The 27,321-nt window shown below is 42.2% G+C and overlaps 8 protein-coding genes across 8 annotated transcripts; 3 read left to right on the top strand and 5 right to left on the bottom strand.

Annotated features, from left to right (window-relative positions):
* Positions 1-1,460: 1,460 nt before the first annotated feature.
* EAE97_007103 (uncharacterized protein) lies at positions 1,461-5,447 on the top strand (the record flags this gene model as incomplete). Its single annotated transcript, XM_038877617.1, has 2 exons — positions 1,461-1,982; positions 2,034-5,447. 2 exons carry the CDS (start codon positions 1,461-1,463, stop codon positions 5,445-5,447), a joined length of 3,936 nt encoding a protein of 1,311 aa, XP_038731807.1.
* Positions 5,448-5,581: 134 nt separating this feature from the next.
* EAE97_007102 (uncharacterized protein) lies at positions 5,582-7,130 on the bottom strand (the record flags this gene model as incomplete). The annotated part of the gene is made up of 8 exons (XM_038877616.1): positions 5,582-5,607; positions 5,686-5,764; positions 5,873-5,935; positions 6,104-6,225; positions 6,322-6,511; positions 6,575-6,661; positions 6,805-6,949; positions 7,081-7,130. The coding sequence occupies 8 exons, from the start codon at positions 7,128-7,130 to the stop codon at positions 5,582-5,584; spliced, it is 762 nt and encodes a 253-aa protein (XP_038731806.1).
* A 667-nt stretch (positions 7,131-7,797) lies between these two features.
* Positions 7,798-8,310, bottom strand: EAE97_007101 (uncharacterized protein; the record flags this gene model as incomplete). The annotated part of the gene is made up of 2 exons (XM_038877615.1): positions 7,798-8,044; positions 8,135-8,310. The coding sequence occupies 2 exons, from the start codon at positions 8,308-8,310 to the stop codon at positions 7,798-7,800; spliced, it is 423 nt and encodes a 140-aa protein (XP_038731805.1).
* A 1,593-nt stretch (positions 8,311-9,903) lies between these two features.
* On the top strand, positions 9,904-11,019 carry EAE97_007100 (uncharacterized protein; the record flags this gene model as incomplete). The annotated part of the gene is made up of 2 exons (XM_038877614.1): positions 9,904-10,663; positions 10,712-11,019. The coding sequence occupies 2 exons, from the start codon at positions 9,904-9,906 to the stop codon at positions 11,017-11,019; spliced, it is 1,068 nt and encodes a 355-aa protein (XP_038731804.1).
* A 6,194-nt stretch (positions 11,020-17,213) lies between these two features.
* On the bottom strand, positions 17,214-17,945 carry EAE97_007099 (uncharacterized protein; the record flags this gene model as incomplete). The annotated part of the gene is made up of 2 exons (XM_038877613.1): positions 17,214-17,726; positions 17,823-17,945. The coding sequence occupies 2 exons, from the start codon at positions 17,943-17,945 to the stop codon at positions 17,214-17,216; spliced, it is 636 nt and encodes a 211-aa protein (XP_038731803.1).
* Positions 17,946-21,706: 3,761 nt separating this feature from the next.
* EAE97_007098 (uncharacterized protein) lies at positions 21,707-24,443 on the bottom strand. Its single transcript, XM_038877612.1, has 4 exons — positions 23,308-24,443; positions 23,085-23,181; positions 21,955-23,035; positions 21,707-21,896 (listed from the first exon to the last, which is right to left on the bottom strand). The coding sequence occupies exons 1-3, from the start codon at positions 23,724-23,726 to the stop codon at positions 22,238-22,240; spliced, it is 1,314 nt and encodes a 437-aa protein (XP_038731802.1). The 5' UTR covers positions 23,727-24,443; the 3' UTR covers positions 21,707-21,896; positions 21,955-22,237.
* A 271-nt stretch (positions 24,444-24,714) lies between these two features.
* Positions 24,715-25,767, top strand: EAE97_007097 (uncharacterized protein; the record flags this gene model as incomplete). Its single annotated transcript, XM_038877611.1, has 1 exon — positions 24,715-25,767. One exon carries the CDS (start codon positions 24,715-24,717, stop codon positions 25,765-25,767), a length of 1,053 nt encoding a protein of 350 aa, XP_038731801.1.
* Positions 25,768-26,098: 331 nt separating this feature from the next.
* Positions 26,099-26,676, bottom strand: EAE97_007096 (uncharacterized protein; the record flags this gene model as incomplete). Its single annotated transcript, XM_038877610.1, has 2 exons — positions 26,099-26,557; positions 26,641-26,676. 2 exons carry the CDS (start codon positions 26,674-26,676, stop codon positions 26,099-26,101), a joined length of 495 nt encoding a protein of 164 aa, XP_038731800.1.
* Positions 26,677-27,321: the final 645 nt, after the last annotated feature.

Raw genomic sequence — 27,321 nt, 5'->3', positions numbered from 1 at the left:
TCTTTTATCCTACCATAGTAATATACACCCCGGTACATGGAACACGGCGCATCAATACATTCCGGAAAGTAGAAAAAGTCGAGGGAATGGCGGGAGATAGACAGACAGAAATGACACATACATACATACATACATGCGCAGCTCTAGACTTTCACATATGCACATGCATAAGCACAAGTGAAGAAACCACCATATCAACCATCCGCAGCTCAATCGATCTCACTCCCGTTCCCAAATCCAACCTTTCAGCAGTCTCAGATCGACGGGTTTTCTCGCTACACAGCTATCCTATCCTGTATCTACTCAGATATCCAAACCCCTATCCAAACCCAATATAAACATTCGATTCCGTGAAACGAGGGGTTTCTCACACCCTACACCCACCCACTTGTTCACACGCCGCTGCAGATTCAACCAAAAGGAAAATACACATACTGTTGATACATCCACAAAAATTCCCATTCCTGAGATCAACATCATCAGCCCATCACTAATGTCAGATTAACGGGTCCTATAGCGAGCTTCCGTGAGACGAGGGGCTTATCAACCCCTCCCCCCCCTTGAGTACATCCATCCACCCACCCACTCACCACTGCAGCTGTAATCAAAAGGAGAATAAACACATAGCAAATTACCAATCCATTCATCTATTCACTCACTAGCGTACAAACGAGAAAATAATCTCCAATGCCGTGCATAACTTACAAAAAGCTACCTAATCTAAGCAATTTTTTCTTTCGCCGCGTCGCGGGACATATTGATATTACTTACCTACCTACCTACCTACCTAAGTCACCTAGAAATCCAGCTACCCAAACTTCGCAGCCGTGTAACGATATCATATATCCCAGTCGGCAATTAGATTAACGGGAAGAATAATCACTAATCACCACCTAGTACCTATGCAGTCGAGAATTCTCCATACCCAAAAATAACGTCACGCAGATGATCAAAGATGTTCAAAAAATGTCCTATAGTGTCGTATTTCAGTACAAAAAATAAAATAAAATACAAAGATAAATAAGAGAAAAATATTCTGAAACACTACGCGCAACAATGCATGAAGGAGGATACAAACAAAGCAAGAGAAAGAAACCCAGAAATACCGTTGTGAGATGAATCGGAAGGAAGGAAATAATGTGGTGATCTGTATATTATCTTATTTCAGAACTCGGGATGGTAATGCGTATGTGTGTGTATGTGTATGTAGGTGTATGTAGGTATCAGCTGTATATCAACAAGCCATCATGATTCCCGCCGAGGGTGGATGTACATCTACACTTGTAAATACTACCTACTATATATGTACCGAAAGCAGTTTGCAATCCAACAAATCCATTCCACGAAGGAAAGAAGAAAGAAAGAAAGAGAGAAAGAAAAAAGAATCGTGCAACTACCTTTTAAACCTGTGATTCTCTCATCCCATCAAACTCATACCCACCGTCGCAAATCCTCACGCAATGTCCGATTCAACGAGTTGCCAACCGCAAGCTTGTTTCTTTCCCATCCTCGATTTGACGCTCGATCCATCTGCAGAGAGATACTGGCAAGCGGTCGAGATTCCCGTTCCAAATATCGCTCATTTGGATCGATTCTGTAAAGAACATGAAGTAGCTCCGTTGACTTTTTTCAAGCTTGCGTGGGCGCTTGTACTTGAATGCTATACTGGGAGTAGCTCTGCGGCTTTTGGTCACTTGAAACCGATGATATCAGAATCAAGTGTGGATCGGGGGTCAATCTATGAAATTGATGACATCAGCGATTTTCACGTCGAGCTCGAGGAGGCTGGTTGCATTATTGAGATTCTGCGAGCGATTCAAGCAGATTACTCGGAAAATGGAGATGCTCAATGTACACCTCTATCTGACGGTGAGCAAAGTGCAGGCACAAGCCTGTATAATACTGCTTTGCAGCTCGAAGAATCGCCAACTTCAGCCAACCTCAATTCCGCTCCCAAGAACCGGATATCGCCAGACAGTCATGTAAGTACAAAAAGACATGCGACTAGATTTCACGGCTAATTCAAGATGCAGATTGAGATACTACTCGATGTAAAGCTCGATAGTAGTACTGCCACAGGGCACATATATTTACAGCACCTCCCAGCAAAATTATCCACCATTGCAGCAACAAATGTGGCCCATACCTGTGCGGAAACGATTCAATGTATGCTGAGCGACCCATTTCAACCGATAGAGAGTATTGACCTTCTTACGAAACGAGACTTGGAACAACTGCGAGGGTGGGAACCTCAGTTTCCCGAGAGAGTGGATGCATGTGTACATGATCTTGTGCTGCGGCACGTAATATCAACGCCAAATGCCCCTGCAATATGTTCCTGGGATGGAAAATTGACCTACGACAAGTTAGAGAAGGCAACGTCAACTTTGGCATGCTATTTTATTGATCATGGTATTGGTCCAGAGGTTCTGGTGCCAATTTGCTTTGAAAAGTCTGTTTATGCGATATTGACCATGCTTGCAATTTTGAGAGTTGGTGGAGCATTTGTTCCATTAGATCCATCGCAGCCTAGAGAGCGACATGAAGCCATTATGAAGAAAGCGAACGCAAAAATGGTTATTTCATCGCCGCAAACCGAGCATAAATTCAGCGAGATTGCAATAAAAAATATAAGCGTCTCAGAAGGTCTAATGGCAACACTACATGTATCTCTTAAAGATCGCTTGCCAATAAAGGTCAAAACATACAGCACAGCTTTTGTTCTGTTTACTTCAGGAAGCACGGGCGAGCCCAAAGGAATTGTTCAAGAACATGGCTCCGTCTGCACAGCCTCACACTTTCACGGTAAAGCCTTTGGGTGGAACTCCAAGTCTCGTGTATTCCAATATGCTGCATATACCTTCGACGTAAGTATGATGGATATTTTCACTACACTCATGTTCGGAGGATGTGTATGCAGTCCTTCTGAAGATGACCGCCAGAACAATATCGTCGGTATTATGAATACTATGCAGGTAAATTGGGTGCTCTTTACCCCATCTTTAGCAAATTTGATCTCTCCTGAAGATGTGCGATGTCTTGAAATTATGGCACTTGGTGGCGAGGCAGTAACACAGGAAAATATAAACAGATGGTCCAATGATGTCGCTCTGTATAATTGTTATGGGTGTGCCGAAGCTTCCCCCACGGCATTCATTCAACTGCACTCAAACAATAGAGGCTCGAATCTTGGAAAACCGTTTGGGCAAGCATTGTATTGGCTGGTAGATCCAAAGGACCATAATCGCATAGTTCCAATTGGTGCGGTAGGAGAATTGCTTGTTGAAGGACCCACTCTCGCCCGCGGTTATATTGGTGACATGGACAAAACAAAAGCTGCGTTTATCAAAGATCCAAAGTGGCCATCAGAACTTATAGGGACGAGAGCCCGACGTTTCTACAAGACGGGAGATCTTGTACGGTACACTTCCGACGGATCTCTAGATTGGGTTGGGAGAAAAGACTTCCAAGTGAAAGTTCGAGGACAACGAGTTGAGCTTTCAGAGGTTGAATACAACATCTCAGCATATCCCAACGTTGCTCTAGCCATGGCCACAAGTCCTAAGATTGGAGCTTTTGCAAAATCTCTTGTGGCAATAATTCAAATCGATATGAGTTTGGAGCCGACTTCGGCTAACAACGTTCTCTCCTCGGTTAGCAACGACCGATTGTCTGCGGCGGGTTTTAACATTGCTGACCTTTGTCAATTTTTGAGGAATAAATTACCGAATTACATGGTGCCAAGTCATTGGTTTGCTGTTGAAAAAGTTCCCCTTTCTGTTTCAGGAAAGATTGATCGAAAGTCAGTAGAACATTGGCTTTCACAACTGAATCGTGATTCTGCAAATCCAATCCTTGCCAATGGCCTTTCCAACGGTCACACCAATGGGTCCGCCAATGGAGAAACCAATGGCACTACTAATGGTACCACCAATGGCCATAAAAACGGCCAGAACGGCACTTCCTTATCCAAAGAAAACATAGTCGCCTTCAAGATATCCAGGAAACTTGCCTCAATCGTCTACCACACCGACAGCCCGGCCAAATCGAAGCTGATAGACCACGACATTACTTTAGCAACGATTGGTCTTGATTCTATTCAAGTCATTAGTTTGTTGATGTTCGTCAAGCAAGAATTCGCAGTCAAGCTTCACATCAGCGTGTTGCTGCACCCAAAGGCAACAATTCGTAGTGTTACGCAACATATTGAGGACCTCAGAACTGTGGGTGTTAGTCAAAGTATCGAAAAGTCTGTTGATTTAAGAACAGAATTCCAGATGTATAAACGGCAGATGGATACAAATCGGTGGGGAAGAGATCCATCGGTACAAAACGTTTTCTTGACAGGGGGAACAGGATTTCTCGGATCTGAAATGCTGCACCAGCTCTGCACCCGCAAGAATATCAAGAAAATAATGGTACACATTCGTGCAAAAAACTTAAAGGATGGCCTGCAACGAATTAGAAAGGCAGCAATACAAGCACAATGGTGGTCAGATTCGTATCTCGAGAAAATAGAAGTGTGGCCTGGAGATCTTGGAAAGCGTCGCCTAGGTTTGAACTCAGACCAATGGGACTGCCTAACCGGAAAGTCAGATATCTCTCGACAGGTACATGGCATTATCCACTGTGGTGCCAAAGTGCACTGGAACTGCGACTTTTCGTCTTTAAAGGCAGCAAATGTTGATTCAACTTGGATACTCTTGAATGTTATGAACGAAACACCATCCATCTTGAAGTTCGTATTTATATCCGGAGGATACAATGGGCCATTATTGGCAGAGAAGTATCTTTACATGGACGACGACCACATCAATGACATCCTCCCTACTGAATACGCAAAAACAAAATTCATCTCACAGCGCCTCGTGCAAGAGTACTCACAGACCAGTATTCAGAATTCCAGTCGGGTCTTCGTTGTAAAGCCTAGTTACACCATTGGGACTCCCAAGCTGGGTATTGCCAATACCAGTGACTTTATCTGGAGACTTGTGGCAAGTTGCATAGAAATCGGGAGTTTCAATGAAGCAGACGCCGATTCCTGGCTTTTCATTTCTGATGTCGGTAACGTGGCCAAAATTGTATTAGATTGCTGTGATACAAAACAGAGCGCTTCTTCCGATCCGTATATTGGAATGAGTGAGGGTCTATCCGTTCGTGAATTTTGGTCTGTTCTGGAAAGAAATTTTGGCTACAAAATCAAGCCATTGAGACAGGATGAATGGCTGGATGCTATTTACGCCGACATTGACTCCAAGCATGAGAGCCACCCCCTTTGGCCTTTAATCCACAATTTGGAGAAGGAACAAGGAAAATTAGGCATGCCTATAGATGAAGTACCGCAGGACGTAAAACTCTCTACTCCCTCGAGGATTGAAGCTGCCATTCGTAAGAATGTTGAGTATTTGCGCGAGGTTGGCTTTCTACCAAAAACACATAAGTATTGATCTTGTTTATGAAATAGAGTTTAATAGTAATAGTATATCATATCGAAGCTCAATTCGCACAAGAACTTATTTCACTGCAAAATTCGTTTCGTACCTCCATACTCTGCCTTAATTCCTATAAGAGATCAGGAGGCTCACACATTCTGTGCAAGTCCAGAATCTATCAATCGTCAGCGCTCAGTTTAACTGTCTTCAGTGTTTTGGTCCTTCTAAGAAACAACCAAACAAAGACACCTACCAACTTGTATTTTCTGTCCTGTCATGCTGCTGTTCTTCGCAATATCCACGAATGCCTGAGCACAATCTTCGATGTCCGTCTGTTTTTCAGATTATTTAGTAAATTCTTTCCTTGACCGATCATTCATCACACGAAAATGAGTGGAGAAAAAAGAGGAAGAGTGAGATAGAAATAGGAAACTACTTACCACCCGTTTCAAGTATGCTTTATCCTTCAATTTCTCCTGATCTTCCTCCGAGTATGTCCTTCCCTGTGTAATTCTAGTGTCAGATTGATTGCAACCGTCATTAGTCAAAGATGTCACTTGTGATGACTCCCGCGTCTAATGTCTCCCGCAAGACTGCTTTTTATAAATTGGAATTCACGCCAAAACTACCCGCCTGTATTGGGAGAAACATAGAGGAAGATTATGACATACCCATTCTGTAAGTACCAAGCCCGGCAATACGGCATTGACTCTTACTTTTGGTCCCTGGGTAGCAGCCAAACATTTCATCAAATGTAATTGTGCGGCTTTTGTCACGGAATATGGCATGCAACCTTTTTTATAACTCATCAGCTTGGTCTCTAGAGATTCAGACCTTACCTCTGGATGATCACATGAAACGAGGCAAAGAGATAAACTATGAGACTTACTGCCCCCAGCAATGACACCTGCAATACTGCTCGTCATGATGAATACTCCTCCCTCATCGTTCGCCTGAAAGGTAGGCAATGCCTCTCTCAACAAGATAGACTGAGCTACCACATTTGTAGCATAGCATTTTTGCCAATCATCCGGGGTAGGAGCTGAAAGATCGGAGAATGTTGAGAACCGTGTATAGCCCTTAGTTATTAGAATTGCCCCTTTGAGTTGGTCAAGTTGGACGAAGAAGATTTGTGTACTTACAGCATTTGATATAATAATGTCCAGCCCTCCAAACTCCTTGATTGTTTCTTTCACAACAGAAATGCAATCGGATTCTTGACTCATATCCTATCACCGATGTTATCGTTAGCCTCATTTATCAAATTTCATCTCGTGTGTTTCACTATCATGCCCTCATTTGTCAATTTACTGAAGGTCACTTCTTCTTATTCCACTTCTCCTCTTCGACGCATAAGAAAAAGTTAACCTACACCCATCAAACAAATAACCTTGATTCCCCACTCCCTCTCCATCTTCTCCTTCATTTCCTGCGCCTTCTTCCCACTAGAAACATAGTTAATAGCAACATTACAACCCTCCGCCGCAAATTTGAGAGAGATGACTTCGCCTAATCCTCTTTTTCAGCCACGAGTTAGTATACAATATTACCAGCATACCAGCGTGTTTTGAGTTTGAGCGACGCTACAAAGATAACACATCAAGCGTTGGTGATGAAATGATTGTGGGGAAGTGCGGGGTTCACTCACCGGGTTCCACCTGTGACGAGAACGTTTCTGTTGGTGAGTTTGTAGGGCATCTTTGCTATCTTTGCCTTTACTCTATGGAATTGATTGAATTGGATGGGTAAAGATGAGGTGATAAGATTTGCGTGGGATTCTCACTCACTCTCAAGATTACTAGGTAGACGGATGGATGGTGGAAGTAAGAGGCGAGTGACTACGAGGTATTCGTCGGATGTTCCGTGCCGTTGTCCTTATCGGCATGACAACCCCTTACGATATCGGGAAAGACCAACCCCACGCATGACGCACATATGCCACGATTGTAGGACCCAAGGTGTGGTTACGGGTGTGGTTACGCTGTCTTGGACTGTAACAGCTCTTCATTATTTCGAGAAGTAATTAATGCGTACATTCTTGCCTTGGTTAATTGTATCATCACATCAACATAAATCATCATCACTCACACAAATCAAGAACAAGAGATTTACTGGGCAATCCTTCTATGCCTTTGGTAGTAGCTAAATAGAAGCTCTGACTGATAATACATCTGGACTTATAAACCGGTGCCAGCTCAAAGTAACATTTCATTTCATTCATACTCCTCATATCCCTGCACTCCATCCGTAAAGAGAGAAGATTGCAATTGTACCGATCCGCCGGCAATTAAATATCATAAGTTCTCATAAAGATGACATTTATGTAAGAATTTCATGCCACATCCAGCCCGTCAAGATCCAAAGATTACTTGGTCTTGACATCCTCATCAACACTGCTACTCTCCGAACTGTTTGTGTTGGAACGAGTAGTCTCTGGAAGTTCTTCGATCAAGGCACCATGGATGTTTTCCTCGAAAACTGGCTCGGTTTCAATTTGTTCGAATTTAGTCTTGAAATCTTTGAGACCGGCAGTATAAGAGCTACTGTTGGAACGACGACGAGCATTGGCCATATTGAAACCCTCATCTTGGACTTCTTCGCCATTTACACCCCTGTATTACGTACGTTAGTCGAGGAACTCAGAGTTATTCAAGAGAAGTAGCACTAAGACGATAAGGTGAGAATTGAAAGGAGTACTATACCATCCGCCCTTGCCAGCACCGTTCTTCTTGGCTTTCTTTGGATCGGCATCAATATGACCTGACTTTGCGAAATAACGAGGCAAATGCTCTTGTGGAAGAGCGGTACCATCGGCAAGGCCAGCATGGTCGCGATCATTGTACTTGTGTGATTTGCCCACTGGAAGAGGTTGATACATTAGCATATGCTCATATGAGTACAATAGTTTTATCATAAAAAGAAAAAGTTTCATCAAGAAAGTCGATAGTTTGGTTGGAGGGACAAGTGTGATAGTACTACATCAAGGCGGGGTATAAATAAAGCGACGTCAGGCCAAACTTACTGTTGAATGATTGCAGGCAGTGTTTGAAAAGGTACAAGGTAAGATAGATTGATGGTATTCGAAAGGCAGAGAAGGTTACTTGATGAAGATTGATTGAAGAGCTGAAAAAGTCAATGGATTTCTGAATGTGTTGTGAATAGAAAGAAGAGAAGATGAATTGATGGTTCTTTAAGAGGTTGAGGTTTGGATGAGTGTACCAAGAGAGGTTAAGGTTCACAATGCAATATTCGGTTAGATCGTCCCTTTCTCAATTCCATTGAACAATCACGCGACCTAGTCTGAGCCTCTTCATTAGTTGGATTCTGATGTACAAGTTCCACACATTGAAGAACATTTCAACGGATTCTTCGGTGTATTCTACTACGTAGGTATGTGGGTATGGGATCATTGGTATGTTGATACCATTTATACATGATTATCTGGCCATTTGATAGGTTCAAGTCATATCAGGTGATATCAAGTCATGTCAAATCACGCTTCCTTTGCGTCATAACCATATAATATTCGTACGTTCATGCACCATACCATCTGTCTAATATGGACTCATACCTACTCAAGAACAGCTCATCCAAACCATCACTCGATGATGGTTCTCTTTGTTCACCGCCAATGACTATAAAGCTACCTACCCAGTACTTATTGGTATCTACCAGCACTCCTTTACTTCCAAGACTTTCTTCATAGAATTGAATTGAATTGGACTGAATACTCATTACCTCTTCCAATATGATCCTGTGAAAGACTGTCCGTCCAATTGATTCAATGATGTACAAGTTTCTTTGTTTTACTCATTCCCCTCGGCGGGGCTGGGAAGTTTTCCATTTCTTTACTTTCTCTTCTTTCTTTGGTGAGCTTTCACTCAAAACATGTCATTTGAGTATCATTCGATTGGAATTCACCCTAGTAAATGCGGGGAATATCAAGCTAACGAGAAGCAGGCTCGGTAGGGAAGCGGCAGGGAAATGCTAGCGGCCCATTGCGGTGGTGCGGCAATTAGTAAAAAATGAATCGACCAATGATATGATATATGTCCGATGAATAATCTTGACCAATGACATACTGTTCTGGTGGATCTAAAATACCTTTTGCAGCAATTTTTGATCATCAACCAATAACGATTCGTCAATTCCAATAACCAGAGAAGAATTTCCCTTTCTCTCAATTGCTATTGGTCGAAAATACTGCTTAATAATTAAATTTCAAGAATTATCAAGAATTAGCATCTCCGAAACCCTTTGACAAACCTGATAAGAAATATTATTTACCCAAGCACCAGTACATAAGAAAGACACTGTGAAAAGTCTATCCTTCTCATATTACCCTTTTTTTAAGTTCCATCGTTTTCTCCAAGTATCGATTTTGTTGCCAAACTTGAGACGATTAGCACAATACTCAATCAATTTACTACGAAAATAAAGGGAGCGTTTAATCGCCACCAACGACCCCGCCATGGCCCCCTCTGTCACTATTGACAATACCTCCGATTTCAGTCCGATAACCACAAACTTCAAGACGACTTCATTCAATCCTCGCACATTACTCCTTGCCCCTCCCTCTATCGCTAGCCATGAAGAAAAACTAAGAAATGTTCTTGCTACCTATGATCGAACTGTTACCGATTTGCAGATGCTGGATCGTCTCTCTGCTGGATTAGTCACACTTCCAGAATCAACCTACGATTTAGTCCTCATTCTCACCGATGCCGATGGTACACGAGTCGAATCTAAAGGATTATTAACAAGAGATGTATTTGGAAAAATTACACAAGCTTTGAAGGCAGGTGCAAAGTTGCAGGCACAGGATGGTACCTTTGGACAAGAAATCGATGGCGCAGAATATCAGGAGGCTATTTTATCTGGTTTGGTAGCAGAAGGAGGGGTAATGCTCAAACCCGACTATAGTGCGAGTATTGCGGTTCCTCTGCGACTTCGCAGAAAGGACAATAGCAAGAGTGCAGCTGTTTCCAGCGCCGGCCCTGCAGTTTCAACAGCTGCGGTACCACTACATGGCAAGAGAAAGAGTGTAGACATGACAGATGATGTGCCAGAGAAGGACGTACCAAAGGTTGATTCGCCAAAGAATGATGCGCCAAAGGGAGTTGGCTTCATTGATTTCAGTGATGACTTTGATGCGGAGGACGATGACGATGAATTAATTGATGAAGATACTCTTCTCACTGAAGAGGATATGAAGAAACCTCTTGCTATTCGTAAGTAATTGATGTATCCTGTTTCGAAGTGTTACTAATACCACACAGCTCCTGAGTGTGCACCAAGAGCTGGAAAGCGTCGTCGTGCATGTAAGGATTGCACATGTGGCCTTGCCGAGAAGATTGCAAAGGAAGATGCAGACAAACGAGCCACAGCCGATAAGCAACTCCAAGCCCTCAAGCTTGATGCTGATGATCTAGCTGAAGTAGATTTCACAGTCCAAGGTAAAGTTGGATCTTGTGGAAACTGCAGCTTAGGTGATGCATTCCGTTGCGATGGCTGTCCTTACATCGGTATGCCGGCTTTCAAACCAGGTGAGGAGGTTCGACTTCTCAACAATGATGTTCAATTGTAGACACTTTTACTTCCTTCGAGAAACTGGGTTTTGGCGTCGTATCATTACGGGTGGAGTTGGGTGTTGGACTCGGAGTCATGCATAGAGTGATATACCCATTTGTGGGGCATAATAGCATTCGTGTTTTGATGCGGTATGGAAGGGAATGGATTGGTCTGTTATGGTATGGTATCATATATATGCACCAAGGTATCTGATTTGTTGCCGAAGGCCATGCAACATAGGAAAAGCTTGACGACAGACGGATCATCTATGAAGATCCAAGTCACATCATATGAATAAGATAGATTAACTGCATACTTTAGAATACCTGATCATGTTCATGCACCATACTTGTGAAACGTTATCTTTCCTCTTGTAATAGATTCTTTTCCAGCTGCTGACAGTCTCAGTATGCCTTCAGTTCAGACGAGGCCATGTTTACTGAGGTAGAGTGATCAATCAACCCTCAAACCTGTACTCTGCAGGTCAATGGCAGTGCTTAGAACTCAATAGATATATATCAATCTTTCTTTGCAGACCTCTTTACACTCCCTCAATCTCCTTTCCCTCATAAAAATTCGAATCGCGCGATCAGATCTCCTCACTTTCCCCACTTCATTAGTATGTCGATCAACATTCCTTATCAACCAACACCAGCACATCAATGATCACATCATATCTCATCACGTAACATAACATCGCAGCCACACCTCACATTGTTCTTTCGATAGATCTACACACCGCTATATGTGATCTTATCTCGGCGCACTTAGTACGCTTAGCAGGCTTAACATGAGTAGTCCGGATAATCTCCAGAAGCTGCGAGTTCCACTTCCCCGCTTGACCCCTCAAGTCCTCTACTCCCCCTCATTTGCATCGGGGCAGAGGGCTGGTTTTTCTGAACCATGATCGATATACTTTCTCACTTGTACGTCAAGCTTCACATGATGTGATTTTTGTGATGGATAACGGTATAGACTACCGATATTTGATGATTACGACCAGTGACGGACTCAGATAAGACACAGCTTCGTGCAGTGGAAAAACAAGAGTCTAGTTGGATGGAACAACTTGGTATTTAGTTCGGATGTTCCGATATATTCCTGTTATGGTCTTGAACTTCTTATTTTTCATCTGTTATTCATTTGTTGATGGGACTAGTGTTCAACAATTTTCCACAGAGGCGGGTTTACCCCTCAGTAGCTATGCAACAGAAAGATAAGAAGATATTTGTATAATGTTGATAGGTGAGTGGTGAAGGGTTTAGGGGATGATCCTGGTGCTTGAGGGGAAGCGAAGATGTCTAGAACCGAAAGGCCGGAGTACCCCTCTTGTAGATGTGCAACATTTCTTTCTTTCCGTGTTGATATATTCCGTGAGCCTCATCTGGAAAACATTGACTACTAAAGCCCCACTCCATTCAGTCAACAACTCATGAAGATTTCTGGCTCTCCGATACCTTTTCTTGAATGAGAGTGACTATTCAAGAGGTTCTACTTCTCTTGGGGAGACTAAATAGAAGGCTTGTGTACCTACAATCTTCTTGGCAATGAGGAGTCGAGTGATGATCTTTTCCCCGTCATGCTTAGTATACAGCATTTAGTGATCTGTCACATTGGCAATACGCATGTCATGCTATCTTCTACTTGGTCAACACTATTTAAGTTTCTGCAGCCCCGGTTTCTACAAGCCTGGGCGGGATGTTTTAACGATCCGAAAGTATATTCAAACTACCTGAGATGTGGACTTTGAGGTTTCTTGATAGATTTATTCTCTATCACATTAATACTCCGGTGATATCATGCTACTATCTGCTTATGCAGAGTCGAGTATGAAGCCTTCTCAGTGGTACCAGCTAGTCAAAGAGCAAGTTTCTGGGACTTTTAAAGTTTAAATATCATCATATCATATGCTCCTTTGTTGAAAGCTCTCTCACGATTCAGTCAATCCCAACTCTCCAATTATTGATCATGTGGAAAAATGATTATCCTATAACCCATCAAGGTTCTTCGAGGGTCTAGGCCTTCTCAGTTCCTCACTTCATGAGGAATAACGTTCAGACGTCAAATAAAGTTATAAGCATGGGCTAAAAACAGGTCAAGAGAGACGTATATAGCAACTATAGGAGAAAGGGGCACGACAAGATAGTCCTTGCCAACGTTCCTACAAGTCTTTGCTTGGCGATCTATACATGGCAGTTCATCCCGATCGACATGAAACTAGGCAGAACAGTCTCGAGAATTCTCTTCAACCCCCCTCTCTTACCCCTCTTCAGATATGCAACGGGAAAGTTTGTGATGGCGCAATATCCTATTAAGATTTAATCCCATACTGGTATCTCTACAGGTGGACACCACGACGCGTGGGTTTCTTCCGCGCGTTCAAAATCGGAAGCTTATTACACTATTGGTATTTTCCTTGTGGATATAGCGTCTTCAAAGTAGGAAGTGTTTATCATTACATGGCAATGTGAGTTCAAATTCTATATCAGATTGCAAATACCATATCATGCCCGTTTCACATATACAATAGGAAGCTTTGCTCCGTAGTTTGCGTTATTAGATGCCTATATCATTAGAAGTCAGCATCCGATATTAAAGACATAAAGAAGGAAACCCACATTCATCAACCCCAGGGTCTAATATCTTTCGATTTTGTTACCGCGATGGAAATGTTACAATAGTATAGTTTGGTATCAATACTCATTACCCATAAGCCCAGAATCCTCAGTCTTCCTAAAGGTTAGAATTATGGATAATTGAAGAAAACACATAAATATTTGTTATACCTAGCGCGCGATCGAACCATCTGCCTATCTTCCTCCACCTCCTCTTTAGATTGACAACATCCATCTTTCTTCTCTCTTCTCTTCCTTAACCATAAAATATTTTTTTAAGAAAATACAATGCTATACCGTTCTAAGTAACACACAACATCATGAAACGCAGTAGTATGACAGCTTCACATCTTCATCTATAGACACAAGTTTCAACAACTCATAAACCAAACAACCATCCTAATGTGCAAAGAATAACACCTAGATCCTAAAATTCCCAAAGATATGATTATGCCCAGAATCTCGATTAGCCATACCGACATCGAAGATCCCGCTTGTCGTTCTATAGTGATTTGTCTATTATACATCGCAATAGGTAGGAAACTCCCAGCTTCTCAGGTTTCGAAGATTCTCACCTTTTGATGAGATAGCTTAAGTACTTGGAGAAACTGAAACCGAAAGTGAAAGGGAAAAAAGTGAAACTTAATTTAGCGACGAAATACCTTGTTCTTGCATAGCAACTTCACATCCATCCATTCACTCGTCCATATCAAGTGGCCGACAACGCATATCTGAGATCTGGGATAAAAGTAATCATTTTCGAATTATGGTTCCTGCCATCTCCTAGTTGGTCGAAGCTATTTAGTAGGAGTGTAATAAGTCTAGAGATGTAGAAAGACTTTTTCTGGATAGACAGGATTCATCTATAATCCATTTCAAGGCTCTGAAAATACCTAGGTATGAGTAGATCTGCTATGGATAATTTCCATGAAGTGATAAGATTGGAATTATTTAAGAGGCCGGTAGAATCTGTTGGCTTGAAGATGAGAGAGCGTGAATGTAATTCCGAGTCGAAAGTCTAGAGAAATGAGTTATGTAGAGGAAATCAAGAGTATCGATGGATAGATAGATGTACACTTTCGATGTATTCTCGGTATACATATGTTCCTTCCTCTGTTTTGAAAGACACATAATTCTCGATTAAGAGATATCCAGCACTTTCCTCCTCCTCTGCGTATACTAACCTTTCACTTTTACTGATCAGACGAGAGACCGATCCGTTATATCGTAATATATCATGCTAAAATTTCATCTCGTCTCATGAATACTCTCTAAAAACCATCCATCCATCCAACTACACATCCACCAAATGCTTACACGGATGCTAGTACTTTCTCACACATGCAAAGATAATGTACGAATTGGTTACAATTCGTCATAAAAGGCTGATTACTCTTCTGCAAGAGGAGATCTCATATCATGAATCGATACACGAGACGCAGATTGTACTAGAGAAGGTATCAACTCCTACACAACAATACCTCCCTCTTCTTCTCCCTGGCTAATACCTCGAATACTCAAAAATGCACTTACTTTACCATAGCCCTTTCAAAAATACAGCATAAACATAGAGAAAAACCCTCTAAACTCGTAATAACATACCCCCCCCCCCCGGTTTTCCCTCTCTCACTCTCCAGTATCTTTCCATTTCTTTCGCATCAGAACTTATAGTTCCGATCCCCGGGAAACATCACTACATACACAAAACCTAAATCTCCCAAGGCATCTAGTTTGTTCTTCAAACAAAATATCACATGTGTTACTCATCTATTTCGTATCTCAATCTTCATCTATCCATCTGCCACCGAGAAAATAAATTCAAAATTCAAATACCTAAATAGATCGTCTCATCCCCTCCCCTCTCATCTCATCCGATCTATACCACTTCTCTCTGTCTGTTTGTACATACAATAAAATAACGATGTACATCTACAACCCAGAATAATCTCCATCTCAGCGCTCCAGCTACGTTACTCATCCCATCTACTTTTGAAAAGAGGATCAAACTCCCAACGCCGAATAAGCGAAGGATCAAACGATGTATGTATGGATGGATGGATGAATGCTCCTTCTGTTCTCTTTCTTCTCTGATAAATGATATAGCGCATATCATAGAAAAGACAAGCTAGGAAATTATGATATCAGATCATATCCCATCCCCATCTCTACCCCAAGAACCCTCATCATCTACCCACAATCTCTCAAGCGATCTAGACTTTCCTTCTCTCCCCTTCCCTCCTTCCTTCCCCTTCCCTATCCACCATCCCATCCCATCCACCATCACCGCTCAATCTCAAGAAAGAAGATTCCTACCCATCTACTACCCATCTATAGATACCTACCCGCACGCCCCAAACCAACTCCAAAAATAATCTCCAAGAAACCCATCTCAGGAAATCTAATTACTTACTTACTGTGATGTAATAATACACATCGGCCATTAACCAAGCCCCTTAACTTATCCAGGAGTTTATATAAAGAAGAATATCTAATAATCTTTCTCCTTCTATACATTCACTCCCATTTAACTACATACACAGCTGGCCTATCTCCTATTAACACCCCGTTTCCTCAACCCTCTCTCTCTCTCCATCTCTCCCCCCCCGCCTCTTCAAACAAACCACAAACCAAAAATCACAAATGAACCATATCCCATATCCTAAAGATCTCATTCACACAACACAAGATACTAAAATTACAATATATCATCCATCCATTGATCCATCCATTATTTCTTCCCCATCTCGTCTCGACTAAATCTCTTCTTGATTTTATATATACCATCTCATTCTATCTCATCCAATTCCATCCTACACTCTAACCCAATACCCCTCCACCCCTCCATCCCACTCACTCACTCTCAAATCTCAAATTCCCAGCCACAGCAAAAAGATACTGTACTGTACTATACTTTGCTATACTACAATAAATACACTATACCACACAAAATCAGATATAATATACAACACACAGCATAAATTTCCAGAAAGAAAGCTAATAAATCACTCAATAAATTTTGCAGATAACAATGATAATGATATATGATTTGGAATTGAATTCCTTCAATACCTACCTACCTCTACCTACCTACCTACCTTGTATATCATCATCATCATCAGCACCATCAGCACCATCAGTACCATGATACAGCACCGTGATACACCACATACAAGTCATTTCACTCCTATATCAAGTAGTCACAAAAAAGATAACAAAATCAGAAAGCAAGTAGATAAAGAGGTAGGTAAAAAGGTGTCTTAACATTCAATTAAAAAAAACTAAGTAACATCGAATCCTCAACCACGAGATCCTCCAAATGCCCCATCCTTCATCTTCAGCAAAAGCAAAAGACGAAAACTCAGAGCAAAGCAAGCAAGAAAGCAAGAAAGTAAAAGACAGACACCAAAACCAAATCAAACCACGAACTACCTAAGTATCTCGGTAGCAGAAAGAAAAAAAAATCATAACGTCATCAAGGATCTCTAGCTCTAGCTAAGCGTAGCGAGCGAGTCCCCCCTTCCATCTATATCCATCCATCCATCAATCAATCGCTCCATCAAATTAAAATTTCCTTACTTCTCACATGTGAGAAAACCTAAACGGCGACTTTCTTCTCTCCCCACACATCCTCACGAAGACTCATCCACAACTCCTTCAAAACACTCTGCTCACTATCTCTTCCTACAAATCTCTCTCTCATCTCGTCTCCTCTCTTTCTTACTCCCTCAACCCACTGACCCAAATCCACCGCACTCTCCGCCTCGTTACCCACCATCTCCGTTAACACATTAACCTGTGCAACCACCTCTTCCGGCTGCGCACTCACGATATGGACTTCCTGTTTAGGAATCGCGGTATCGATTGATTCCTTGATTGGTTGAGAGGCATAGTAGTTATCAGGAAGAATGGGAACGCGGACAGTAAATGCAGTGAGAGGTTCTTCAACGGGAAGACGAGGAAGAACGAGATAGTCGAGAGTGGAAGGGGAAGCGACGGGACGAGCGGCGCTGGTGCGGAATCCTTGCATGAGACGGATGGTTTTGATAGAGGGGGGAGATGGGCGATGGGTGGTGGTGATTGTACGTTCATGGGAGAGGTTGGAGATGAGCTGATTGATGAAATGAATGGTTAGTTTTGGGGGTTTTACTTTGGTTTCAATTTTATTGCGGAAGAGATGGGGAGGAATTGAGATGGATATACATACATCAGTTTTGATAGCACTCTTAGTTTTCAATTGTGCACTAGGACTTGCGACAGTCGAAGTAGTACTCATACATTTCTTCAACACAAGTGTGAATTTTGTAACGGGAGGAGTAACTCGAGACATATTGATGAGATGAGATGAGTGAGATGGGATAAGATAAATCGACGATTATAACTTGATGAATTGGGGTTTTGGTAAGTCAGAGTGAAGATCTAGAAGAGCTGAAAGTCCGTCGTTTGTATATCGATAGACAAATGCGGAGTATCGGCAGATAAGATGATCAAAGTGTGGTTACACAAGGAATCTTGAGTGCGTTTGTTTGCTGGAACGTGGATTTATATGTATAACCAATTGGAGAATCGGGGTGAAAGATGCAGATGAAGATGCAGATGCTTATAGGATTGGAATACGAGAGAGGGAAGACAATGACTCGAGAATGAATATCAGAGGAAACAAGTAGGTGGATAGGATAGACAATATAAAGACAAGATATCAATCAGAGTTCAATTGAGAAAGATAAATTGAGTCAGAGTACGTGTAAGAGTGAGAGTAAGAAGAGATAGAGAAAAAGAGTCATGAGATAGCTACACCGTCTTTGTCCTTTATACTTTTACATCGTCCATACATTTTAACCTTACATACCAATACCGACACCTTTCATTCCACGGACGGCGGTACTTGAGACGAATACTTCCTATCATGGATATGGATATGGATCTCATAATCATAATCATAATCATAATCATATTATATCAAAACTGTTGAGCTTAGTTATCAAACCCACCTTCCCCTTCCCCTTCCCCTTCCCCTTCCCCTTCCCTCCCCTTCCCTTCCCTCCCCTCCCCTTCCCTTCCCTTCCCTTCCCTTTCCCCCATTCAAGGTTCGGAGCCCGGTACCGGTACGACTTAAGTTGCAATACGAATCTACAATAAGCTGAATCAAATTCCAATCTCAGTCACACACACGTGGATTCTCATTTAGCCATTACCATTATCCAAACTTTAATTGATGTGCAAGACTATGTCCTGACTACAGATAGACTACATACGCACTACATACGCACTACATACGCACTACATACAGACTACACACTACGGAAGTATATTTGATTCGATATGCCCTCTCACCCCAGTCAAAACATATCAACTTCGCAAGGCGAAGCACAAGAAGGTTACATCCCATTGTTTCCCCGATGGGATGGTGACAAAGTTATGGAGCACAAGTCGAGTCGCAAGTCGCAAGTCACAAGTTTCAACCATCCATTCTTCCATACATGAATGAAGCTCAAGAAACCAACTACTAACCACCCAACTAACCACCCGACTAATCCTCGAGCTTCCCTCCTCAAGGTTTCCCAAAAATCCCAAGGCATTTCCATCCAAATATCTAACCTTCTAACCTTCCAACCTTCCAAACCTTCCAAAACCCATCCCTCAATAACCTCTCCACCGTCCGTGTCCATCAAAGTGACATGGCTAGCTCCAGTATAAACATCGACCCATCCCTCAAAACAGTAAGAAGCGGTGGAGAAAAGATCACCCAATAAAAAAGTGGATAGATATGCAATCCTTAGCATCTCTATACCGCTTCTAAGACACCGTGGACACCAAACCACATTATCTTAAACCTAGGCATGTATTTATTTATAAATGGACGATCCATTGAGGAATTTTGTTGAGAACTGGACTTTTATTTCATCTACCTTGCGAGCTATGTTATGCTATGCTATGCTATGCTATCACATTCATCACCGCCTTCTTGGTCCTCTCACAGTGTCCAGAGTACACATCAACGATCAACAAAAAGGGGGCACGGGTGGAGAAACGGCGTAGATCAGATCATAGTGTACGAAGAAGTATGTAAATCTTGGTTGATCCTTGGTGACTTGTGAATCGACATGATTGGAAATCCAATTGTAGAGATAGGGGGTTTAGATTGGTGGTCACTGGTCTGGAATACTGAAGTCCGGGGAAATGTAATCCTTTGGTCCCGGCCGGGAAGGGAGAAGCTGTGGTTGATACTTGAGAGGTGGCTTACTTGGTGCTTATTGTTTGTTTGAGTGCTGTATGTATGTATGTATGTATGTATGTATGTATGTATCTATGTATGTATCGATGTATATACCAGTATCAAGGATTTAGTTTCAGTCAAACGACATGTGTACAAACCACGTATCAAACAAACAAAAAAGAAAGAGAACAAAAAAACAGAACAAAACAGAACGAAACGAAACGAAACGAAACTTATCACCGTGTAGAACTATAATACTGTACCTAATAGGTAATTGCATTACCTCGAAAAAAGCAGGTAGACAGGTAGATGGGTGAGAACCCATTTCCAAATTATACTCTGCAAGTTTCACCAGAACTCAGATACTTCATTCGTATATCACACACATTTACTGGCCCCGAGTTACACACAATACAACACAACACTATACAACACAGTACCACACCTAGATACATACATGAATCAAACCATAAACTCTCTCCTTCCTCTTCCCAAGCCACCCAGCTTAGACCAAACCCTCAATTCCCTTCCACCTTGCAACTACCAAGCTACCTACCTATCTCTACTTTCCCACCAGCCTTATCTCATCCATCCATACAATTCATACAATCCACACAATCCCAATCATCCCAGTCATATCAACCATATTGCTACAACAATACACAATCCAATCCAATACCATCCAACACCACCCAAGTCCCCCTCGCCCCTCCAAACACAACCCAGCCAACCCAACAGTCTCCTCGCAAACCTCCATTCCATTTCATACCATCCCATTCCACTCCATTCCCCGAATTCAAACCCAAAACTCAAACCCAAAACCCAAGTCCAAAACTCAGAATCACGCACCACCAGCCTCACAAAGTATAACCAAACCAAACCAAACCAAACCCAACACAACCCACTAACCCCACTAACCCCCTCAACCTCAATCTCTACTCCTCAAGACTTAAAACTTACAAATTCACAAATGTACAAATAATTCAGCAACAAAGCGAGGATCCAAGACTTTATCTGATCCATATACTAACTACCTAACTATCTAACCACCTACCTACCTACCTAATCAAATAACTCTAATTCTATTTCCTATTCCTATTCCAATTCTCTTCCTCTCTAATCCCATCCTATTCCAATTCTCTTCCTCTCTAATCCCATCCCATCCCAATCCAAGACCATCCTCATCTTCATCCTCGTCCTCGTCCTCTCCCTCTCCTCTCTCCCCCCCTTCACCAAGAAGATACACATCCACATCCACATCCACATACCACCCCCCTCTCCCCGCTATAGCCCAATACCTCACACGCACACACATTGATTCATTCAACACCTATCTCTTTTCTTGTCTTGACACAACACAACACAACGGACACACGCATCTCAAACCCACTCCCCACTCGCAAAGCTAAATAATCAAATTTCCAAAACCTCAATTATCCATATCCATATCCCATATCCATTTCCATTTCCATGTCTCCATTTCCATTTCATCCCTCCATTTCATTCATTCAAAACCCAACATCACACACTCACTAACCTCCCTAACAACCTTCTGTAATAACCTTCACCTTCACCTTCACCTTACCAATACCTCACAATCTCCCTTAGCACCTTAGCACCTTGGCATCTTCCTTTCTACCCTTGGTATCGATACCCATTGATACATAGGTAGGTATCTTGGACATATGATCAACACACAATATTACATAGCGATCTTAATTAATCAAGTGGGCCACATCAGACAGAAAGACAGACTTCTTTAAATGTCTCTGGAACATGTCAATATCAAAATCAATATCATGGCGGGGAAGAAAAACAAATAACGAAAAGCATAGATGAAAATAACAATAACAACGTCCAAACGCAACATTCAAAAACAACATTTAAAACCCCATCAAAAAGATCAGAGACACGGAAAACAAAATTCTAAAAGTTTTTTGTTATTGTTATTATTCTTCTCATCCGTAAAACGGACATGGTCATAAGATCTCTTTTTGCGTTGAAAAGGGTATCCCTAAGTAATAAGTTATGCTCTTGTTCTCGCTCCCGCTCCCGCTCCAGGTCCTGACTCCTAATGCATCAGTGACACCACCCAAAGCTTCTTGCATAAGCCTCAACTCACTTCACTTATATTTATCTGCCCCACCATAGTAGATCTGCCCACTGTAAACGCCGCGCTATGCTAAATTCGCATCACAATTATATTCCCCTCTCCACTTCCAGACGCTCGATTCGAGTCATCCCTCGATAGATCCGGGGATCAGTCTTTTACCGTCTCTGCCATATTTAGATGTCTTTTACATCTCGCTATTGGCCTTCACGCCATCGCGTCGTCTCATAAATGACCGAGGTATCCAGCCCCGACACATGAAATATAGTATCTCATTGCCTTCTTCAATCATTCTTCAATCAATCTTCCAATGCCCAGTGAGAGATCCATCCATATCTTCCTTGGCTAAATATAGCTCCAGAGCATAAAGAGCCATGGTTGCTGAAACATTAATCCAACGCCATATATTACCACCAGTATTACCACCTTGCATCATCCACCATTCACCCATATTTCCCTCAGAAGTGACAGAAGAGAAATGTTGCATCAATAAGCTAGTATAAACAGCTATCAAAATTGAGGGACTAAACCAGCTTAGTAGTCCTAAGATTTTACCCTCTCCTTCGCTCTCGTCAAGACCTATATCCTGAGACAGAGCTCCAACCCCAGACTCTCGTATCGCTGGTATAATCCGGGTGGCTGCATAGAATACAAAAACCCGAAATGCAAGCGATATAATGATCGAGGGAGTGATTGTCTGGAAGGCTGCGTATAGAAAATAAAAGCTTGAATGGACGAAAGATGGCATTGTTGATAAAACACTTAAAAGAGTGGAGTAAGAAGCCATGATGATAGGAGGAAATGGTGGAAAATCGGGTTGAACGGGTGCTTGGGGGATCTCATCCGTCGCCGATGGAAGGTAGTCGGTGAATATTTGATATATGCAAAGTGTGCAATAAGCGAAAAGTAGGGAGCTCTCCACTGGATTGCCTCTACCACTTCCGATTCCCCATGCACACAAAAATACTGCGCAAGTCATAGTGATGCCTATGAGTGTAGCATCAACGTTGCTGATCTGCGGGAACCCCGTGATACGGAGTAAGAAATAAACAGCACTTGAAATAATTGAGGCTGATAGCACAAGGAGCCCAATCTAAACGTTTCGGTAAGCTTAATTACTCAATTGAGAATTCGAAACATACCATCCATGAATCACTTCTGCGATTTACAAGGTATCTTGTAATTTGTCCCGCTGCTTGGATGACCAAAAGAGAGCAAAATCCTTCTGCCATTTGAAATCTGTCATATGGTTAGTTTTGTAAAAGAATCTAGAGTGTTCCTCTAGTATAGAGTGGCTCTTCGACTGGCAAGATAGTTTCTTCGGAGTCGATAAAAACACTACGCAAAGAGTAGCCATCTACTTACAACGGCGTTGAATATCGTAGCACTTTATCCCATGTTCCAACTGTCAACATTTCGAGAAGACCTCCATAGCCAAAAACCCATTCTTTTAATTCCTTGTCTTTCGCACGCTTGCCATCAAAGGTCCTAGTAACCCAGCCTCCATCACTATCAGCGTCTACTGCAAATCGATTCATGCTCCATATTAGCAACCCTGGGAGTATTATCCACTGCGACCACCCGATAAGTTGTATTAATGCCCATCGTATCCTGGAATTATCAGGCGTCGTTAATTTCAACGTCGAATAGAATAGGTAGAACTCGAAAAGGGCGAGGGAAAATGCCAGCCCGCATTCTCGACCTCCAACATCGAAAGCTATAGGTATGGAGAGAATTATCGACAGGAGGAAAGTCGCAGAGGAAAGAGCTCGGAATAACCACATCGGCGAGAACGACGCCGGCGCGTGCTTGACAGCGCGCCCAGCTTTAAAGATAATAGAAGTTTCGAATGATCTTTGCCCTGGTAGGCTCTAAAAGTCGCGTTGAACACGCCCGTTTGAAGATATGTGATTTTTGATATCCTAGCTTCTGCCAAACAATAAAATCAATGTTTCGAGAAAGGTACTGAACCTAAAAAAGTACAAGGCCACTCTGATGACGTCTTGGGACCAATATGTGAAATCCCCTTCCCAGATTTCCCTCGTAGCTGTTGTTGCTTGTCGCAGAATGATTTGGCAATTTATGCGTATGTGAATTCTATAGTAAACGGAAGTACCGAAGGAGAACGGAGTCGGTAATGAAGATGGTTAAGTTCTAGACAATTTCCCAGGAAAATGGACTTTGATAGAAAGGGAGACGATGGTCGCCTTGATTGGTAGCTCTACTTGGATCTTAATCCAATGATTGTTCTTGTCGCGTGCGTACAATGACGGGGATCCTCCGATAACAGAATTTGGTCGGATTGTGCCTGGTTTTCTCGATAGAATCCTGCAGGAAATTGGGCAGCTTGACAAGTTGGAAATATGATAGCAAGAGGAGCTTTTGTAGAATTTGACGGGCAAGTTCTTGTCACAGAAGATGAACGATCAGATTTTGGGAGAGAAATAATGACAGATATTCCAGTTTATTTGGGAATATTTGTACCAGCATGGTAAATTTTGGGAAATGAAGATCGTGGGTAAATTATGAGAGGATGGGATGACAACGCACGTGTGAAAAAGCTAATGTTTAAGTGGGGATTTGCCAGCTGTTACCGCTCTCATTATCATTTTTGTAGATTAGTCTGGACATTTTGGAGGAGTCCAATGCTTGGAGAAACTTGGACCCAAAATTTGACCCCTCCTTCTATTGACTTTTCCAATCACGAACATAAATCATCATTTTATTACTAGTACTAGCTATCGATTTTGTATGTTTAGAAATACTATCAAAATGGCAGAAACAGCAGCAAAAAGACTCAAGACCTCTCCCGTTACCATCGGTACTCACAATGGCCATTTCCACGCAGATGAAGCCTTAGCTGTTTATATGCTTCGCCTTCTCCCAACTTATCAATCTTCAGAGCTTATTCGAACTCGGGATCCTAAACTTTTAGAGACTTGCCATACCGTTGTTGATGTCGGAGGCGAATACAACGACGAGACCAAGAGATATGATCACCATCAACGTACTTTCGATACCACATTCCCAAATCGCCCTACCAAACTGTCTTCTGCGGGGTTAGTGTATATGCACTATGGCAAGGCGATTATTGCACAACATCTAGGTGTCACCGAAGATGCGGAAGAAGTTGCTGTCATCTGGAGAAAGATTTACGAAAGCTTCATTGAAGCACTTGATGCTCACGATAACGGCATTTCAGTCTACGACCCAAAAGCCATTTCCGCCGCAGGCTTAGAGAAGAAGTTCAGCGATGGAGGATTCTCATTAGGTGCTATGGTATCCAGATTGAACCCAAACTGGAATGACCCCACTCCATCTGATCCTGTCGAGGCTCAAAAGGCAGAAGATGAGAAATTCTTGGTAGCCAGCACTAGAATGGGTGAAGAATTCTCCAGAGATTTGGATTACTATACAAAATCATGGTTACCAGCACGATCAATTGTTCAACAAGCATATGTCAAACGCCTACAATACGATTCGAAGGGAAGAATATTGGTATTTGATGGTCAATCTGTTCCATGGAAGGATCATCTCTACACACTTGAAGATCAAGAGAACAGCGAGAATAAGGTACTCTACGTTCTCTACCCTGAGAGCCCACGTCCAGATGCGAAATGGAGAATCCAATGTGTACCAGTCACCAAAGACTCTTTCCAAAGCAGAAAGCCATTGCCTGAGGCATGGAGAGGGTTCAGAGACGAGGAATTATCTCAAATTACTGGTATCCCAGGAGGAGTTTTCGTTCATGCAGCGGGATTCATTGGAGGAAACAAGACTTTCGACGGAGCAAGTAAGATGGCAGCAACAGCTGTTGATTTGTGATATGCACGAAGGTCACGAAAGACATTGTTATGAGGCGTTTTTCGGTATCAAAAGCCAAGAGGTTAGATAGGGTCACGAAATATAGAACCCATATCAATGAGTTCATACACATCGAAATTTAAAGAAAATGACTGGATATATTGACAGCCTTTAAATCCATCGTTTCGTATTGGCATATAGCTCGACTATCATAGCTGGCATAAAAAACGAAAATGTACAGAGAATGCTCCATCCCCTTAAACCATCAAGACCATCATCATATCATTGAATAGCCCAAAACGCCGAATCCCGCGCGCACGCACACGTAGTAAATTCTCCCACAAAAACATCCTTAACCATTGATTGGAATACCTCCCTTAACAACTGGTGGACTAACACTGCCATCTCCCGCTTGCTGTGTGTTTCCATCATTCTTCTTATCTGCCTCATCAATGCTTGTCTCGCGATGTAAATAGCTGCTCTCTTTTACTGGACTTCCACTCTGCTGACCCAATCCCAATCCCGCAATGCTACCATGATGTGCAGAGCCAGGTCCTACATTTGTATTGCCAGAACCACCTTGTGCGGCATTGCCAACGCTGGGAGATGAGAGATGGGGGATATTTTCTGGAAGAGGATGCTCAGACCCAACGCTACCAGTGTCGACGGAAGAAGCCTTGCCGGCTTTGGAAAGTGCATAGTCGCCAGAATCGAAGTATTTACGTTCCTTGAGTTGTTTGGCTAAATGATCGGCTTTGCTTGGGAGTTTGCCATAGAGGCGGAAGAGTCGTTGCTCATCCGGGGAGAGGGACTGCGGGGTCGGAGAGTCAGTAAATCGAATGGCATAATAAATTTGAGCTGAGCGAAGAGAGAAATTGAATGGTTACTACTTACTGCAATATCGATCTTGTTCTTTTGCAAAGGGTTCATCTTGAAGATGGAATGAAATTCGGGCGAGTTTCTTTTGAATTTGGATTGGGAGAATTCGGATGTATTTCAATGGATTTTCACGAATTAGATAGTATAGATTTCTATATCCCTATCCGAAGTCGAGATTATTTTGTAATCAAATGGTTATTTACCTCTCTTTCTTCTTTGTCGTTCGAAAGATATACTACTGTTGTACTCTTTAAGTAACCACAGCAGGTGCGAGCGATTGGGTGTAGATTTGCGGTCAATGAGTGGATTCAAGAGGGAGTGGTGAATCGAATAGAAAGAGAGACAGATTTGAAAGATTGTATTTCAAGGTATTTGAGTAACGATTTGGAGTGAGAAATATAGAGATCTTATGATTTTGGTTTGGAATTGAGTTGCACAAGAGAATATTCCTTGGAGGGGAAAAGGGTATTATGAACAGCTCAGAATGACCGATAGCGTTAATGGGTGTGTTAAAGGTATGGGTATGGTGGGGTACACTTTTTCGCTTGCTTGGCTGGGCTCAATTGCAGAATTTCGAAATCCAGACCTTTTTGCAAGAGGGAGAAAAAAATCTGACGGAACAGCTGAACAAGATTCAGATTGAAGAGTCAAGATCAAAATTCAATATCAAGAAGAAGAAGCAGAAGTCGGGAAGTG

The sequence above is a fragment of the Botrytis byssoidea genome (assembly GCF_014898295.1).
Source record: "Botrytis byssoidea strain MUCL 94 chromosome Unknown BBYS_013, whole genome shotgun sequence".
NCBI classification, from domain to species: domain Eukaryota; kingdom Fungi; phylum Ascomycota; class Leotiomycetes; order Helotiales; family Sclerotiniaceae; genus Botrytis; species Botrytis byssoidea.
This window is presented reverse-complemented; position numbering and strand designations above follow the sequence as displayed.

Excerpts from the sequence above, each read along its gene's own strand:
- EAE97_007098 (XM_038877612.1), bottom strand. The coding sequence starts at position 23,726 with ATGTGGTTATTCCGAGCTCTTTCCTCTGCGACTTTCCTCCTGTCGATA. Across the intron at positions 23,182-23,307 it reads CTACGATATTCAACGCCGTT|ATTTCAAATGGCAGAAGGAT; the intron begins GTAAGTAGATGG and ends ACCATATGACAG. Across the intron at positions 23,036-23,084 it reads GCAGAAGTGATTCATGGATG|ATTGGGCTCCTTGTGCTATC; the intron begins GTATGTTTCGAA and ends CGAAACGTTTAG.